General features: G+C 37.1%; 1 protein-coding gene across 1 annotated transcript in view; it reads left to right on the top strand.

Annotated features, from left to right (window-relative positions):
* Window positions 1-16,045, top strand: part of kcnip3a (Kv channel interacting protein 3a, calsenilin) — a 48,516-nt gene that overhangs the window by 14,107 nt on the left and 18,364 nt on the right. The window contains exon 2 of the mRNA XM_056729982.1: window positions 4,404-4,578. Within this exon, the coding sequence (XP_056585960.1) occupies window positions 4,404-4,578 (175 nt within the window). The remainder of the gene's footprint in view (window positions 1-4,403; window positions 4,579-16,045) is intronic.

Raw genomic sequence — 16,045 nt, 5'->3', positions numbered from 1 at the left:
AATATGTAGCTTAAATATTTAAATACATGTAGTCATTTTAGATAAAGCATGTGCCAAATTGATAAATATATATAAGACGTAAAAAATCTTGAAATATCACTGTATTTCTGTTAATGTGTCCTCACAGATACAGTACAGTCTTTACCGGGTTCTTTTCGTGTGTACATTATGTATTTTGGTGATCACCACTTTTTTTCTCAGGTGCTGTAGAAGATAATAATGAGAACACTTGAAGTCACAGACAAGACACATTAAAATGCATTTAATGCCCTTTCTTCAGGAAAAGAGAAGTAATGTTCCTAAATGAAAGCACAATAAAAGAGAAAAGCACATTGTGAACTTCATTATCTGAGTTTTCTTCGCTGTTTGCTTACGCCTTTGCGTTAAATTAACTTGATGAATTTGTGGAATTATTTCATTCTTCACCTAATCAAATCTTCTTCTTTCTTTCTATTGCTCTTCTTCTTATTTGTTTCTCAAATAAGATATTTGTATATATTTGTTTCCTCTGCTCTCTCTCTCTATCTCTCTCCACATTGGAATGCCCATAAATAGTAATGCAAATTTCCCATCAAAATGGTTTCATATCATCTCTCTATCTTCCAATAATCCTCCAATCTTAATGTCATTCCCTCTCTCCTCCGTTTTTTACTCCACCACTCCACCAATCTTTCTTTTCTTTTATTGTATTTTTGTGCTCACTATGCTAAATTGGCACGCAAGTATCTAAGAAAAATATCCAGTGCCATCTTTATTTTAGTCTATAGCTGCTCTCTCTCTCTCTCTCTCTCTCTCTCTCTCTCTTTCTCTCCTTCTATCGCGCACTTGCGCTCTCTCTCATTCTATTTATATCACTGTGTGAAGGGAGTGTTTGGTCATACAGTTTACACTTGTCTATTTGCCCCTCTCTCTCTCTCTCTCTCTCTCTCTCCCTCTGTCTCTCTCTTTCTCTCTCTATGTTTCATTATTTGTTCCCATCTTTTATGGAAATAATAATGGATCTATCTCTCATGCTCTCTTTCATCTCTTGCCTGCTCTTACACAGTGCACATTACGGCAGTATTCTGGGTGTCGTCGGAAGCTTGTCAGAGCCTCTAAATGCCGCTAGATCACCAATTGGTGTGAAATTAAACCGTGTTTGTCGGTAAACATGTACCCTGATGCATGTCTATGCATGACAGCATAACTGGATATGTATGGACTGAACAGCGAGTGTGGGGGGGTGAAGGGGAGATGAAGAGCACGATGAGATGAAACGCATGACTGACAGTGTTGGGTCAATTGGAGGGATACCGAACGATTATCACTGGCATGGACTGTGATTATCCCACGGCTGAGGCATCATGGGAAGGTTTGAAAAGAAAGAACCCGCTGAGTGGTGAACGGGTCGACAGAAAGCTCTGAATGGCCCACGCGTTTTCTTTGTAATCACTTCTTCACAATTATAATAATACAGCTTCACATATGATCTCACAGGAATTTGTTTTGTGCCAAACTGTACATAGTCACCATCATATTAAGACATATCACAATATATGACATGACCAAGTAGCATTGCTTTAGCAATCCAAACGGTTGTGGATTTGATTTCCAGGGAATCCAAAATATATGGATTAAATCCACTGTATTTTGCATTGAATAAAAGCGTCTGTCAAATGCCATAAATAATCATATTATAATGTCCCGTTATTAAATTGAGAAATGAGACTGTGTTGTGCAAAATGAGGAATGTACTGTTTTCTTGGTTTATCATACGTTTCTCCCACATTTGCATGTTTTTTTATGCTACACATTACATTAAAAATTTAAAATGGTGTGAACATTCAAAATATGTGAAATCTGGCATCACTGTGTTGTACAGATTGGATGTGTTGGCCTTCTATCTACAAGATTGGCTTTCACACAGGAAGTAACATATATATCATGGTACTGTATGTCTTAAATGTGAAGAACAAATGGGAAGCAAAGTGCCTCTCCATCTTAATTCAAATACGCTCTTATAATCTGCCATATCTGTCCATATCAAAGTGCTTTGATTCAAACTTTATGCGGTCAGAGCAGAGACTCTGCTATTTTTAATTCGGCCGATTACTCTCACTGCCACATTTTCAGCATCTCACATCAGCAGCTCTCTGATATGTCATTTTATAAACAGTCTCTCTTTCAACTGGTATTTAGCTCTCCGCTCTTTGGTTCTTGTGTTTCAATCCTTCTGTCGCTGCTCAGCATTTACAGCGCAGTCTTAACCAACCTCTCCCTCAGAGTTAAATCAATGTCACTGTTTATCTCTATATAAACCCTCTCAAGCTGATGACGGGCTCCTTTGTGAGTTTATCAAGAGCAAGGCGGCTCTCCAACCTCTACCTGCAATGCTTTTGTATTCATGTAAAAGAGGCTTTTGTCCTAGTCTTTCTCTCTTCTCCTGATATTTTATTGATGGCATTTTTATAGAGTCAGAGTTGGAATAATTGAGTCCTGAAAGATGACTGAGCGGAATGAGGTAAAGTACAGTATACTACATATCAGGGTTTTCCTGTAGCAAATAAAACCTGTCCTGTTATTTTAAAGCGTGGTGGTGACAGATTTACAGCTATGTGTGTAAGTCTGTACTATACTCTCGCATTGCACTCCTCAGCACATGTCCTATATGCTGATAAAAATGGGCATAAGAGGAGAGTTTTCATCTATTTAGTTTGCACTCAGACTCAAACTTCAATCTGTCACTTTTCCAATATCTCCTTACTGCTGCTACACACATCTTTCACTACCTTTTTACACATTGATATAAGTTCAGCCCATTCACCTCTGTTAAATCAGACTCCAAAGTCTCTGCAATGTACAATAATATGAATAATACCCAAATATTCTATATATCCTGTGTTTTTTTACATCTTTACTCCTACAAATAACATTCCCCTGCAGTATACTGTATAATGATTTTTGGACATCAAACTGTCTAAACTACTCTTTAAAAAAGGGACACTTTTTGGTTAAATAAACCCAGATAATGTTCATATTTTACCCAACAATGGGTTGAAATAACCCACCATTTTTGGCTCCACAAGTACACAGGTTTTTTTAAAGGAGTTTTACGTTTTTAAATTTTGTCCACATGAAGATGCAGAAGCGCGCTATGAAGCACTGTCAGGATCATGCAAAACCTACATAACAACACCGATACCCGAGTTTTTAAAAATGTTCACCCTGGCAGGAGTTTTCAAAAAAGTTTGGTTTCAGTGACTTGATACTGCGTTTGCATATGGATGAACAGGCGATCCGCTAAAAAAAAGCAGTGGTTTTGAAAACACCCACGTTCATGTTGACAGGGCCTTACAAACCAACAATTGGTTTCATGCCTTTTTGATCCGACCATGCTTTTAAATAGCCCAGCATTTTAAAAGAGCATACCATTTTGAGATTGGACTTGAAAAGGAACAGATACTCAACTTTTAGCATATTATTATACGGTAAATGATCAGTACATTCATCAGTAAATTTACATGTTTAAATATTTAAAATAACTTAATTCTAGAGAAATTTAAATAATAATATTATAAATATATATATATATATATATATATATATATATATATATATATATATATATTCATAAGCTTTGCCATTGTCAGTTATTGATTTCTATCTGGCTGAACGTGTAGAAAGCACAGCTCAGTGAAAAATTTGTCTATGTAAACTAATTTTAGATTCGTAGGCTGACATAAACCACACTTATTTATATCTCGATCAAAACAACACGACAGCCCGCTGCAGATATAGATGTCTCTTGTCACATCAGTCTTTTATGAAAGATTTTTATATATGTTCCACATTCAGGCTTGGGTTTTCAACTATAGATGATCAGCTTAATAACTAATAAGACTGCTTAATGCACAGACTCTATCCAAATGTTATTTTGTAGATCATTTTACAGCTTAAAGTTGATAAATGTAATATGCAAGAAATGCAAGACAAAATGCAAGAAAGTGACTGTACAAACAATGTACATTTTGGTTTACAACACAAGATTTTTTTATTTATTTTTCATACATCTACCTGTATATCACCATGTGCAGACGTCAACGTCAAACCTAAGCTGACCTGAAGCTGTTATAGTATTGTTCTTGCAAACACCTCTGTATCCATCAGGAAATGCAGATGTAATTGTTTTCGGCATTTGTGAAGGTAGTTGACAGTGGCAACCAAAATAATAGCAGGGAAGCCAAAAATATAAATAGTAAGTCAATCCACGTCCAAGCAATGTCACAAGTCTGTGATCTGTACACAGCAATGCCATCTGTTTAGTTTTAAACACTATTAAACTATACCAGCAAGACACATTCTGCTGTCAGCTGAATAAGTTTTGTATAAATGCATCTAATAAAACTGTATCCTCTCTCTCCCAGGAGGATGGCAAGATGGTGGACGGCAATCTGCTGGGCGACGCCAACGGGGTGGAGCCTGGCACAGGCCGACAGAAGGAAAGTGGCAAATGGCAGAGGCCACGCTTTACACGCAAAGCCCTCATGAGGTGCTGTCTGGTCAAATGGATCCTCGCCAGCACCAGTCCCAAAGAGCAAGGTGAGACAGACGACACAGAGAGGGAGCACAGCTACGTGAATACAGAAAGCTTTGTTTTGGGATGCAACAAAACAGTTATTCACATAATCCATAATAGGGTTTAAATCTGTGAGCCTTGGGTTCCTAACAACTGCACAACAACCTTTCTCTTAGGTGAAGTGGAAAATGTAAGCAGAGTGTCAGCAAAGTCCATGTGACCCAAAAATGTGTTTTATTCAGTTGATGTTTTGGCTCAGGATTTGTTTCCATTCAGCCTAGGTCCTAAATTCTTGGGAAACAACTGGTTTGTGTCAGTTGTTGAGATGTTTGAAATGAGTCTGGCTCGAAATGGTTGTGATGGAGAAACTGAACAGAGTCTTTGCGAATGGGAACATTCAGAGATTTAGATTTGTGTATCGAGGTGAAACGCAGAAAGTGGAAATATCATATTTTTAAATTTAGAGGCGACAGAGCGACTGTAGATGATTCAATCCCTAACTGCTGATTTAAGCACATCTTCTTTACTCAGAGACAATGTAGAGTCTAGATTCGAGCGTGTGCATGTTGACTGTGGATGGATTAAATTTGCAGAACTGTCTCACATAATGTATGATTGTGCCGCGCGGCTCCATCAGCGACCCGATAATGTCTTCTCCAATTTGTCACTGAAGGCTTTTATCGTTAACGGAAACCATTATGAGAAAAATGGTTTGCAAAAGAATCAGGTGAACCAATACTATCAATAAGAAATGGGTTTTTTTTGTAGCTTAAATGTTGGATGCTATGAACTATCCCAGGAGAAGCAGTCTGGATTGAGACAACAAGACAACACCATGTCGTGGTAAAAGCAATTCTTTAAAAAAACATAAATAAATCTAATATGAAAACAATGTGTAAACTGAAATTGAGAATCTAAATAAACAATAATACAAATAAAATCTTAAAAACAGTAACACCTCCTCTTGCTCTCACTAGCAGAGGACACAAACTGTTAGATTCATTAAATGCATTATATTCTCTACCCGCTACGATCAAAGCCCCCGCATCAGTAAATGATACCCCAGGCATCTTGTAAGCACAGCTGTCGGGTCTCGACCCCAAGAGGGTGACATTGATCAAACAGACCTGAGCAGAAGTTTCTCTGTTGATCAGTGCCACAGCCTTGGTAACAGATTCAGGTTGATTCGATTTCGACCGATTCTATCGTTGTTGCCACCGTTTTCTCGTAAACTTGTACATTCCAGTTCATTAATGAGATGCTATCAAAACTATAAAAGCTGAATCTCTAGAAAGTTTTTTGCTGGCTTTTCCTAATTTACTTCTATTAGTGCTGGCAGACTAGTGGCAGGACAGTTTAAGACATGTCGGTACTAATACTTCACCTGCTTATTTTAAATTATATAGGGCTATAGCCGGTATGGCATCGCTGTGATAAGGAATATACATAGTTTACGATATATAGGATATTGATTCTTGTTGTAATCACATTTTGAATTATGTGTTTTATTAAGGGTGACTAAATCATAACAAAATTCTTCTTCAGAGATTTTTCTGGAATATGCACAAATGTTTCTTGGCGTTTTATCAGATCCTAAGATGCTTTTTAAATTGTAATTGAGGTAATCCCATCAATTCTGAATTTTCCTTTTTCCGCCCAAATCATCCATTTCAAAAACATTGTTTCAATTAAAACATTTAATTTGTGACGAAGAGCTAATTTGTTTGAACAGTATTCAGACATTCAAGCAAACACCTTCTGATCAAAAGGTTTTGTCACATTTCACTCGAGTCACCAGACGTAGGTGGAACCGGAACACAATCGTGAATGGGGGACTGTGTGGTGGGCTGCTCTGAAAAGAACCATTACTTGGCAAAACTTGAATGCGACAAAGTTACACAACCTATTCAACAAATTGTTTATTCAAAGGTATTTAAATTGTTTATTCAACACATTGTTTATTCAATATACAATAACATATTCAAATCAATTAATATTATTATGAATTAAATATTATATAAATTGTATATTTCACTGGTTTGCACTCTGTCAATACCTATCGTCTTTTTCAGTTTTAAATATTCCTACTAAAGTTGTATTTTACATAGAGTATATAAAATCTGTATTCATCTGTTTTATTATACATATTTTTATTCTATGTTATTTGTATGCACCATGAGTCTGAGAGTAATGCAATTTCAATCCTCTATATATGTACTGTACATGTGGCAGAATTGACAATAAAGCAGACTTTTACTTTGACTTAAATTACTAGCAACTAGCTAGACTGGTAAACAAACACAGGCCAGGCGTGTACGTCTGATGAAACTGACTATAAGATGCTCAAGCAGTTTAGAATCTTCCTTTACCATTTACTCAGTGACCTCCCCATTATTTTGAGAAGTACGTTTTTACAATGCTCAACTGTTGCCATCTAGTGGTTTAATGGGGAAACATGACAAGTGAGGTTGCTGAAATTTAAGTGGATGGTAGACATTTTACACATTCGCAAAGATAGAATTTGGTCACACTTCAGTATAGGGGGCAATCCTCCCTATAAACAAACCACTAACATAGACTTTTTCCTCAATAAACTCTTCATATGTTGCTTATTAATAGTTTGTAAGGTTGTTGTTCTGTGTAGGTATTGGGTAGGAAGATTAGGGATGTAGAACATGGTAATGAATATGTGCTTATAAGTACTTGTAAAAAGCCAACATAACAATAATATGCATGCTAATAATAACTAGTTAACAGTGAGAATTGCCCCCTATAGTGAAGTGTTACCGTTATTTTGTCGTATTGTTATTCATAATTATACTGAATGATTGGCATTAGAATTTTTTTAATGCGCTCTCATTTGTTGGTGGCTTTGAATAAAAGCTTCTGCAAAAATGAATGTGAATTTATGGTAATAAGGGCATATTTGGGCATAGAGAAGAATAGTGGGGTGGTTGTAACATAAAATATGTCATTGCACCAATCAAAGAACATGGCACTATAGACATGAAGAGGAAATGAGAGAGTACTTCACAAATGAGAAATCAGAGAGGATTATGGGAAGAGTGAAAGGTGAAGTGTCATAGAATCAGGCCGGTGGCCTTATCTTGATAGATACTGTACACACAATCTAACTAATGTCTTCCCTATACTTTGACTTCGTGTTACTGTAAAGCATACGTGCGTCCTGCCATCTCGCTTTCTCTCTCTCTCTCTCTCTCTCTCTCTCTCTCTCTCTCCTCTCTCTCTCACTCTCTCTCTCAGATCAGCTTATTGCTCATAGCTGACTTTAATTCCTATGCATTTGTCAGGATATCTTCAGATGTACTGTACATCGAAGTCTGTCAGAAGCAGTTTGGTCTGGATTACAAGCAACGTCTGGATCAGGAGGTGTCGTGTTATCCAGATAACAAATCAGCTGTCTTCTGTATTGGGTCACATTGAGTCTTTTCGCTCTGAGAAACAGAATCTTCCAGCACCGGATCCCATAAATTCGGTCTTGTTTTGTTTGTTCTTTGACAAAAGAAACTCCTTGTATTGTGATGCTGGGGTCATGAATGGAAGCCTGCCTGGCTCAGAGTCTTTATGAGAAGTTTGGAGGACTGTCACAGTGAAGACATCGTCTGAAGTTTTAAGACATTAGACATTGTCCACTGACTATTTTCCTTTTGTGAGTTTGTTTGTTCAAGTGTTTGTTTGGTCAGCACTAATATAGTGGGTAAGTTTGTTCAAGAGGTGTTGCACAAGGACAGAAGACATGGACGCACTGAATGACTGTAAGGATGAGTGTCAGAAGGAGTTGACCAGCATGCTCAGCTGCTTTTTCGGTTTGGTGACTGGCTCTTTTTCGCAAGGTACTGCTTTTGTTTTTTTTACTTTGCACAGTTTCAGTTTCACACCGTTGTTATCAGTTTTACAGTCAATTTAAAAAGCAAAAAAGGTAAAACTAATATTTTGTGACACAAAGAGGCACAAAACTGTCGTGAAAAAATTTGCTCTCAAAATGTCACAAGGTCATCCTAAACATTGAGGTTTTTATTTGTTCTTAGTTTATTTTGTTTGCCATTTGTTAAACCATGTAAACAAAATACATTTAAAAAATTCTTATGTGAGCAATAAACAATAATACACAAATGTGACAGAAAATGTATAAATTTGAAAATAAAGTAAAAACAAAAATGAAAAGTGAAAAGTAAAATAATACAAGGGTGAAACATTTTTCATCATTACAATTTTTACTATTGTGACTAGTAAAATTATTTTACTACAGTGAATTAAATATAAATTCAACAGATTTTGTAATAATCAACGGCAATGTGTAATTTTAATGTTTGGATAAAATCATGTTACATATTATGTTTGAAAGATTACATTTTATACAATGTTGTATATCGATTTAGTATTAGAAAACAAATCTAGTTGTTTTCACTTAAAAGGCCCATGATGGAAAGTATTATTTTTAGAAGACAAGAACAGATGATCAGTTGAGGAATGCTTATTTACAATTTCTTCGCCATAGATCTCAGGCATTTTGTGTGGCACTAAAGAGTCAAGCACGCTGGTTTATGATGGGACAGCAAGTCAGTTTTGTGGAGAAATTGTCCAGCATGATGTTTTTATCTGCTGATACTGCAGTGATTCAGTGTAAAACTATCTCTGCCTGAAATAATGTTGCAATGTTACGCTGTCACCGTGATTGTGCGCGTGTGTGTGTGTTTGTGTAACAGGAGCCCTTTATCTTTCCCAAAGTAGCAAGCCACTGTGCTGCGGTCTCACTGATGCAAAGGACAAATGCATGACCGAGGCTCCACCATTTCAGTAATGTCACTTATGTTCACTTTGTCTTATGTTGCCCTTAAAACAGCTGTAAGATGCACTTATCAGTGTTCAACCCTCCCAGACACAAGAATCACAGAGCCTAAAAAGAAGGGATAAACAAATCAACTTTTCCTCTTGTGGAAAGGCCTGGACCACTCATCCTCCCCTCAGACCGAACGCTGCCCAAACATCTTGAGAGTGTGAAGAGTTCTTGCTACACAGAAGCATGCAATAAAAATCAATAAATACTAAAATAATGAATTGAGAAAATTATGAATCACATATGTGGCTTTAATAATAGCTCCTCCCCTTCTGAAGTGTACAGAAAGCTCATGCTTTTCCATACTTTTTGACTTCATAATGGCCTAGAAGCGAACATATATGCAAATTGAGATACACGTCTTAGAATAGTACAATTTTTGGAAACGAAAATCTAAATATCATGCAAAAATGTAGAAAAATATCCATGAAGCCCATTTAAACATTGCAATATATACAGTCAAAATGAATAAAAACGTAAATAAGCACCTTCATCTATTTGTCTTTCTCATGAATTCTCCACTAAACCAATTTTTCCTGTCTGATGTGTTTCCTAAGATCTGCTTTCCTGACTCCCGATAACAGTCAATGAACTCTGAATGGAGAAATTTACTGACGCATTAGCTAAACATTCTTTACTGTTGGTTCTGATTTACACCACAGAGACAGAGAGCGAGTCGATTTCATTTTAATTTTGCACGTTTAAATAGAAGATTTGAACTCTGGGTCTGTATAGAAAATGGAAGCAACCTGTATAATCTTACACTTTGTTGCATGGTCAAAGTGCCTTCAAGGCAGGTCAGTCATATTGAAAAGAAATTCCAGAAATGTGCAGCTCAATTAACTTAATGTGGAAAGACCAAAGTCTCCAAAGCTTTGGATGATATTATGTTTCAATGAAATCTAAATCTAAAATCACACAAAAATACATTTTCCCAACAAATTTTTGTGCCAAGAAAACTAATGCAACTGGCTCCTTTAACTTTGAGGCAGGACGTTCATCATAAACTTATATATCAAGCACTGCCTTTAAAAAAGAAATATAAAACAACATGAATGCTTTCATAAAGTTCTCCTATTAATAAACTATACTGTATTTATCAGGAATAATTCAGTTCAAAACAGAAAGGGACCAAAGTATAATGTTACAAAGTTCTTTGAATCAATTTGAATGTGTCACTGGTTTTAAGTGATGATACGCTGTGTACGATCAACATTGTTAAATGTGTTCAAAGTCAGCTTGTGTGTCAGATTTATTTTAAGTCTATGGGACAGGAAAGGAAATTGCAGTTCAAGCATCTGAATATAATCATAAGTCTGCTAAATAAGCATTTATATGTCCCTCAAATAGTCGGATCGACTCCATCTGTCCTCTCATGTTTCAGTGGCCTTCAACCAGGTCAGCACATGAGGACACAACAGTGGAGAGACTTGTGACTGGTGTGATTGCAATACATCGATTGATTATACACTAGCGCCTCACAGTGCACAGTTTGTGTATTACACTACAGACAATGGGGTTTATTTCCATGCTTGTGACACTGTAGCTGGTCTAGTGTTTGTCTGTCTGGTAGATCAGCATATCCATTTAGTTCACCAGCAAGATAAAAGAACAAGTGTACATGTACCCTGACCCTCACCTTGTTTGCCTTGTAGTTTTAAAACTATCACACATAACCATTTTTTATTAACCCTGAATATGTGTGTGTTTTTTCTTTTCTTTGTTCTATGTTTCTGCACTAAATCCCATCGACTGTATTTATATAATCCAGCCTCTTTATAGACTCGTTGGTCTCAGGGATCTTAAAGCAAAGCGTGAAATTAATCAGTTTTATTCCTTTTCTCATATCAATATTTTTACCTCCGTGGGGTGAGCTCAGTACGGGAGGAAAGAAAAAACAATATTTCAAACAAACACAAGAGATCGTGTGTTTGTGAGTGTGTGTGTGTCATGTTTTAAGTGAAAGGTCATCATTACACTGAATCTTTGAAGTGTCCCTGTCACATGTACATCTACCTGCGTGTCTGACCCATAGTCATCAAACAGAATTCTTAGTGTAGTCTTTGACTCACAAACACACACACACACATTGATGGTCAAGTGGTTTCCGTGAGATATTTCCAACTATGCGGCTCACGCTCTTCACCGTGAGTCACTGAGGTATTGTTTCAAGCTCTGGTCACTCAGTTTAATGTGATTCCCATCGGTGTGGTTTCGTCAGCAGTCTATAATGGGTGGAGTGATGGCTACACTTTCTTTAGAAGCGCGTCGTCGTTTCTCTCGTCCCAGCTTCCTGTCTGATTGTAGGCACAGCACAGCTCGCTATCACCGCTCAGGTAACGTCTCCTTTCTGAGCTCTGTCGCTTTTCACTTGTTTGAAAGTATCCTATCTAGTTATAGAGCCCACACATTCAGTTTGACATGAAGCGATAAGCCAAACAAGCAGTTGAGCCTATTCTTTATAATGCAAATAGTTGTTCGTTTAAAACCTTGTGTTTGTTTTATTAGATACAAATATCACATAATCAAACATAAAACGTTCTGCATAATTGCATTATTATTGGACAAGTTTTACAATCATCACCTACGTGTACTACATTTAAACTTTTAAAATTCAAATTTGCTTTGAGTAAATAAGTGAAACATGTAAAAGAAGCAGTATGATAAAGGGCTTATCAAACACCTAAATACAGGTGCCTTATTATTAACATGACTAAATACAATATTTCTAAAGCAGATAAATGCATTAAATGTCATAGATATTGGAATCGATGACATCCATGCGTGCATCTGGATCTATTTGTATGCTACAGCCGTCTATCCTCTCATAGTTTTACCCTTTTTTTAGACTTTCATAGACTGGGTATCTAACATTGGAGGTGTTTAGACTCTGGTAGATGGAACTCATCCTGATAGTGCCATTATCTGGGAGGGTTGCTGAAAAGGACTGGCGTGGACCCTAAAATCAGATATTTGCAAAATTATACATACACACATATTTCTTTCTTTCTTTATACTATTTCAGTGAGCCCTGATAAATGCAATTTCTACTATTTCTAAAGCGTTTTTTTATAATAAACATTGTTTTCTCAATAACCCACTGTATACCGCAAGGTAGAGTGAACAATCGATTCTCAAGGCATCGATATAACCACCGCCATGCTAACGTCGCACTTAACTCTTTCCCCGCCAGCCTTTTTAATAAAAAGTTGCCAGCCTACACCAGAGTATTTTTAACATTTTCAGCCATCACTTTAATGGTTCACAGTACATTTTAAAGAATATTTGTAATATTTGTAAAAAATATGTGGAGAAACAATATGTCAAATGAGAGAACAGAGTCTCAGCTTTTAAACAAAAGAAACCGTGTTCTTCTATCTTCATTTGTTCGTTTTTTATCACTCCTTAAATGTGGGTAGGTTTCTTCAAAAATACATTACTTTGATTAAACAGCTGAGATCATTAACGTTTTTTGTAAAAGCTTCCGTCCAGATTACACTCAGAACAAACATTAAAAACCGATAAGAAATGTACGTTCTAGGTTCTGGGATTCTGTACTTATTCCGCAAGGTGTGTAACAGCGCCACCTGCTGTACATCAGTACAAACAATGATTGCCGTAATAACTCGTCTTTGGCGGGGAACTGTTTTTTTTTTAAATGACGAGATAACTCGTCAATGGCGGTGAAAGAGTTAAGAAGGTTTACTTTAAGGTAAAGGTATAGTTCAGGAAAAACGCCTAGAAAAGGTATAACTTGAGTTAAGGTGTACGTTTAGAGCCTTAGTAGTGTGCTAAGAGACAACGTTATTGGGAAACGCAGCCCTGGGCATTAAAAAGGCAAATAAATATATGTGTGTGTGTGTGTGTGTGTTTTGAAACCTTATACAAATTTTTACCTGTGTTCCCGTTCGTGATGAATCTCTTTGAGCAGTTATACTGACAATAAAACATAAAAACCATCAACACAATAGCACAGATGCAATATTGTATTGTGTAAGAACCATTCTGAATGAAAGAGTAAATACTATAAATTAGCATTGAAATTCATGCCAGCTTGTGCACGCTATGTCATAGCAAAAAAAATGACATTCTAAATACTAAGAAACGTGAAATTCATGTTCATTTTTAGTTAAAATGAAATGAAAGCAAGCTTAACTTTTTCCTAATTAAATTAGAGAAACGCAACATAGAGCCTTTTTCTGTTGTGCTTAATTTATATGTTCACTAGAATGTATACTAACTTAATAAAATACTTGTAGCTGCTTAATAAGTTCTTAATATGGGTTAGTGTTAGGATGAGAGTTAGTTTTACACAGTCACACACACAAGTACAAACACTCGTCTAGTACACGAGTGTTAAATTACAGACTTTTGGAACCGACTGTACATTTTTTAACAGTCTACAGCTTCATACAGGAGCACCATATCAGATTTAAGAGCAGATTGTGGCTCTTAAAATGCTTTTTGGCTCTAGACTGACTGTATTGAAGGTACATGAAGTGCCCTGAGGTGAGTCTGACCGGCGGAATGTTACAAGAACATACGGATGATTGAGAACGGAGTGTAATTCTCTGCAGTCGAGAGGTATAACTCTGGTGCCTCTGTGCTCTGAAACACTTGTGTGGAAGGATAGCATGTACATATAAGAAAGAAAATGTTCATATAAAACATTCAACGTAGGAAGTTCTTAGTCAAATCTTAAGTGACATTAGTTTCGATTTAGATTTCTTTACATTTAGTAGATGCTTTGACTAAAATTAAATCTTAATGTTTGTTATCTTTTTAAAGTGCTTCGTTTAAAAGAAGCAGGTCTACCAGACTTTTCAGTCCAACCATAAAGACCAGCATGACATGCCTACAGCATTTCATACCTCACAGCTTGAGGTTCATTATCAAATTTAAGTAAAAAATTATATTTTTACAAATGAATGTACTCACTTTGTGTAGTAAATTTGAGTATGCTGACAAAGCGTTCTTGCCGTTTTGAAGGTTTCCAAGTATCTTCACCTTTGACACGATTTCGTGCTTTCCTGTATCTTTGGTGTGTTACAAGTTGTTCATGCATATATTAGACATGTAACGCCTCGTGGCCTAAAACGCCTCGTTTGGACACGCCCCCACATTTCTGCGTCAGTTTGTGAGAAGCCTGAAGAACACCCCCAGAATGCAAAAAAAAGAAGACATGTCTATTCCTGCTGTAGTATGTTGCCGCCATGTCAGGGAGACGCTGTGTGTTTCATTACAAATGAAAAACTACTTAGTTGGGTCTTCCAAAACGAGGACACAATAAGAAATCGGTGGTAAAGTTTTATTCACAACACTGTTCCGAAACAGCACAACTCCAAAATCAGAGAGTATTGTGTGTAGCACATTAACACCAGATTGTGCACAAAGGCTGTTTCTAAAAACTGGGGAAAATCAAACATTGTAAGGACAGTCTGCCGCATCTCACACACAGCCTGTAATAAAATTTTCATTATTAAAGAATTTGCAACTGACTATTCAAACTTAAGCTTTTTGTTGGTCCTACGATCAGGAATGCAGAAATTGATCTATATTAACTTGCTGTTCTCCCCTGCAGCATGATGCTCCATAAAAAAGTAAATATAAGTCATTAAGTAACTATGTCACCGCTGGATGCAACAGATGCCTTGTTATAAAATGTTTTATTGACTTTGTCACGTTGCGTCGAGACACAGCATCAAAGGCAGCTCAAGAAGTTGGCTATAGTAGATGATACCACTGTAGCAGCTCGCATCACGGCATGCCTCAAGAACATCTCAACTTGAATAAAAGCGCATCAGCTCCAGCTGAACCCTGCCAAGACAGAACAACTTGTGTTTCCGGCACACTCCGCGGTGCAACACGATCTCAACATCCATCTTGGCAATACCACAATCACTCCTTCCAAAACAGCCAGGAACCTCGGGGTCAACAGCTGTCCTTCAATGATCACATTGTAAAGACATCGGGGTCATGCCTTATTCAACATTAGAAAGGTTAGACCCTATCTCGCTGAGAATGCTGCACAACTCCTTGTCCAGGCCCTGGTGATGTCAAGGTTGGACTACTGCAATGCTCTCCTTGTTGGTTTTCAAACCACTCAAGTTTATCAAACCAATCCAGCTGGTTCAGAACGCAGCAGCACGCCTCGTCTTCCAACAGCCTAAAAGGGCTCATGTGACACCCTTTCATCTCTCTCCACTGGCTACCGGTCGAAGCCCGTATCAGATTCAAGTCACTAATACTTGCCTACAGGACTATCACTGGATCTGCACCGGCTTACTTTCACACCCTCCTGCACTCATACACCCCATCAAAATCCCTGTGTTCAGCAAACCAGCGGCGTCTTGTATTGCCTTCCCATAAGGGCAGTAAATCGCTTTCCCGCTCTTTCTCATTCACAACTCCTTCCTGGTGGAACATTCTTTCTAACTCGGTCCGATCAACCACACCTCTCACAACATTCAAAAAACTACTTAAATCCCATTTCTTATGAAAATACTTGACAGACAAAAAAATAAATAAACACTAACCCTTTCTCTCAACAGGTAGTGGTCCAGCTTTTGTTGAAACCAGTCACTTTGTATTGGCACATGCTGTATTATTGCTCCTGTACTATATATTTCTTA

Source organism: Triplophysa dalaica, chromosome 18, assembly GCF_015846415.1.
Source record: "Triplophysa dalaica isolate WHDGS20190420 chromosome 18, ASM1584641v1, whole genome shotgun sequence".
NCBI classification, from domain to species: Eukaryota; Metazoa; Chordata; class Actinopteri; order Cypriniformes; family Nemacheilidae; genus Triplophysa; species Triplophysa dalaica.
Note: the sequence above shows the minus strand (reverse complement) of the source record. Positions and strands in the feature narration are given on the sequence as shown.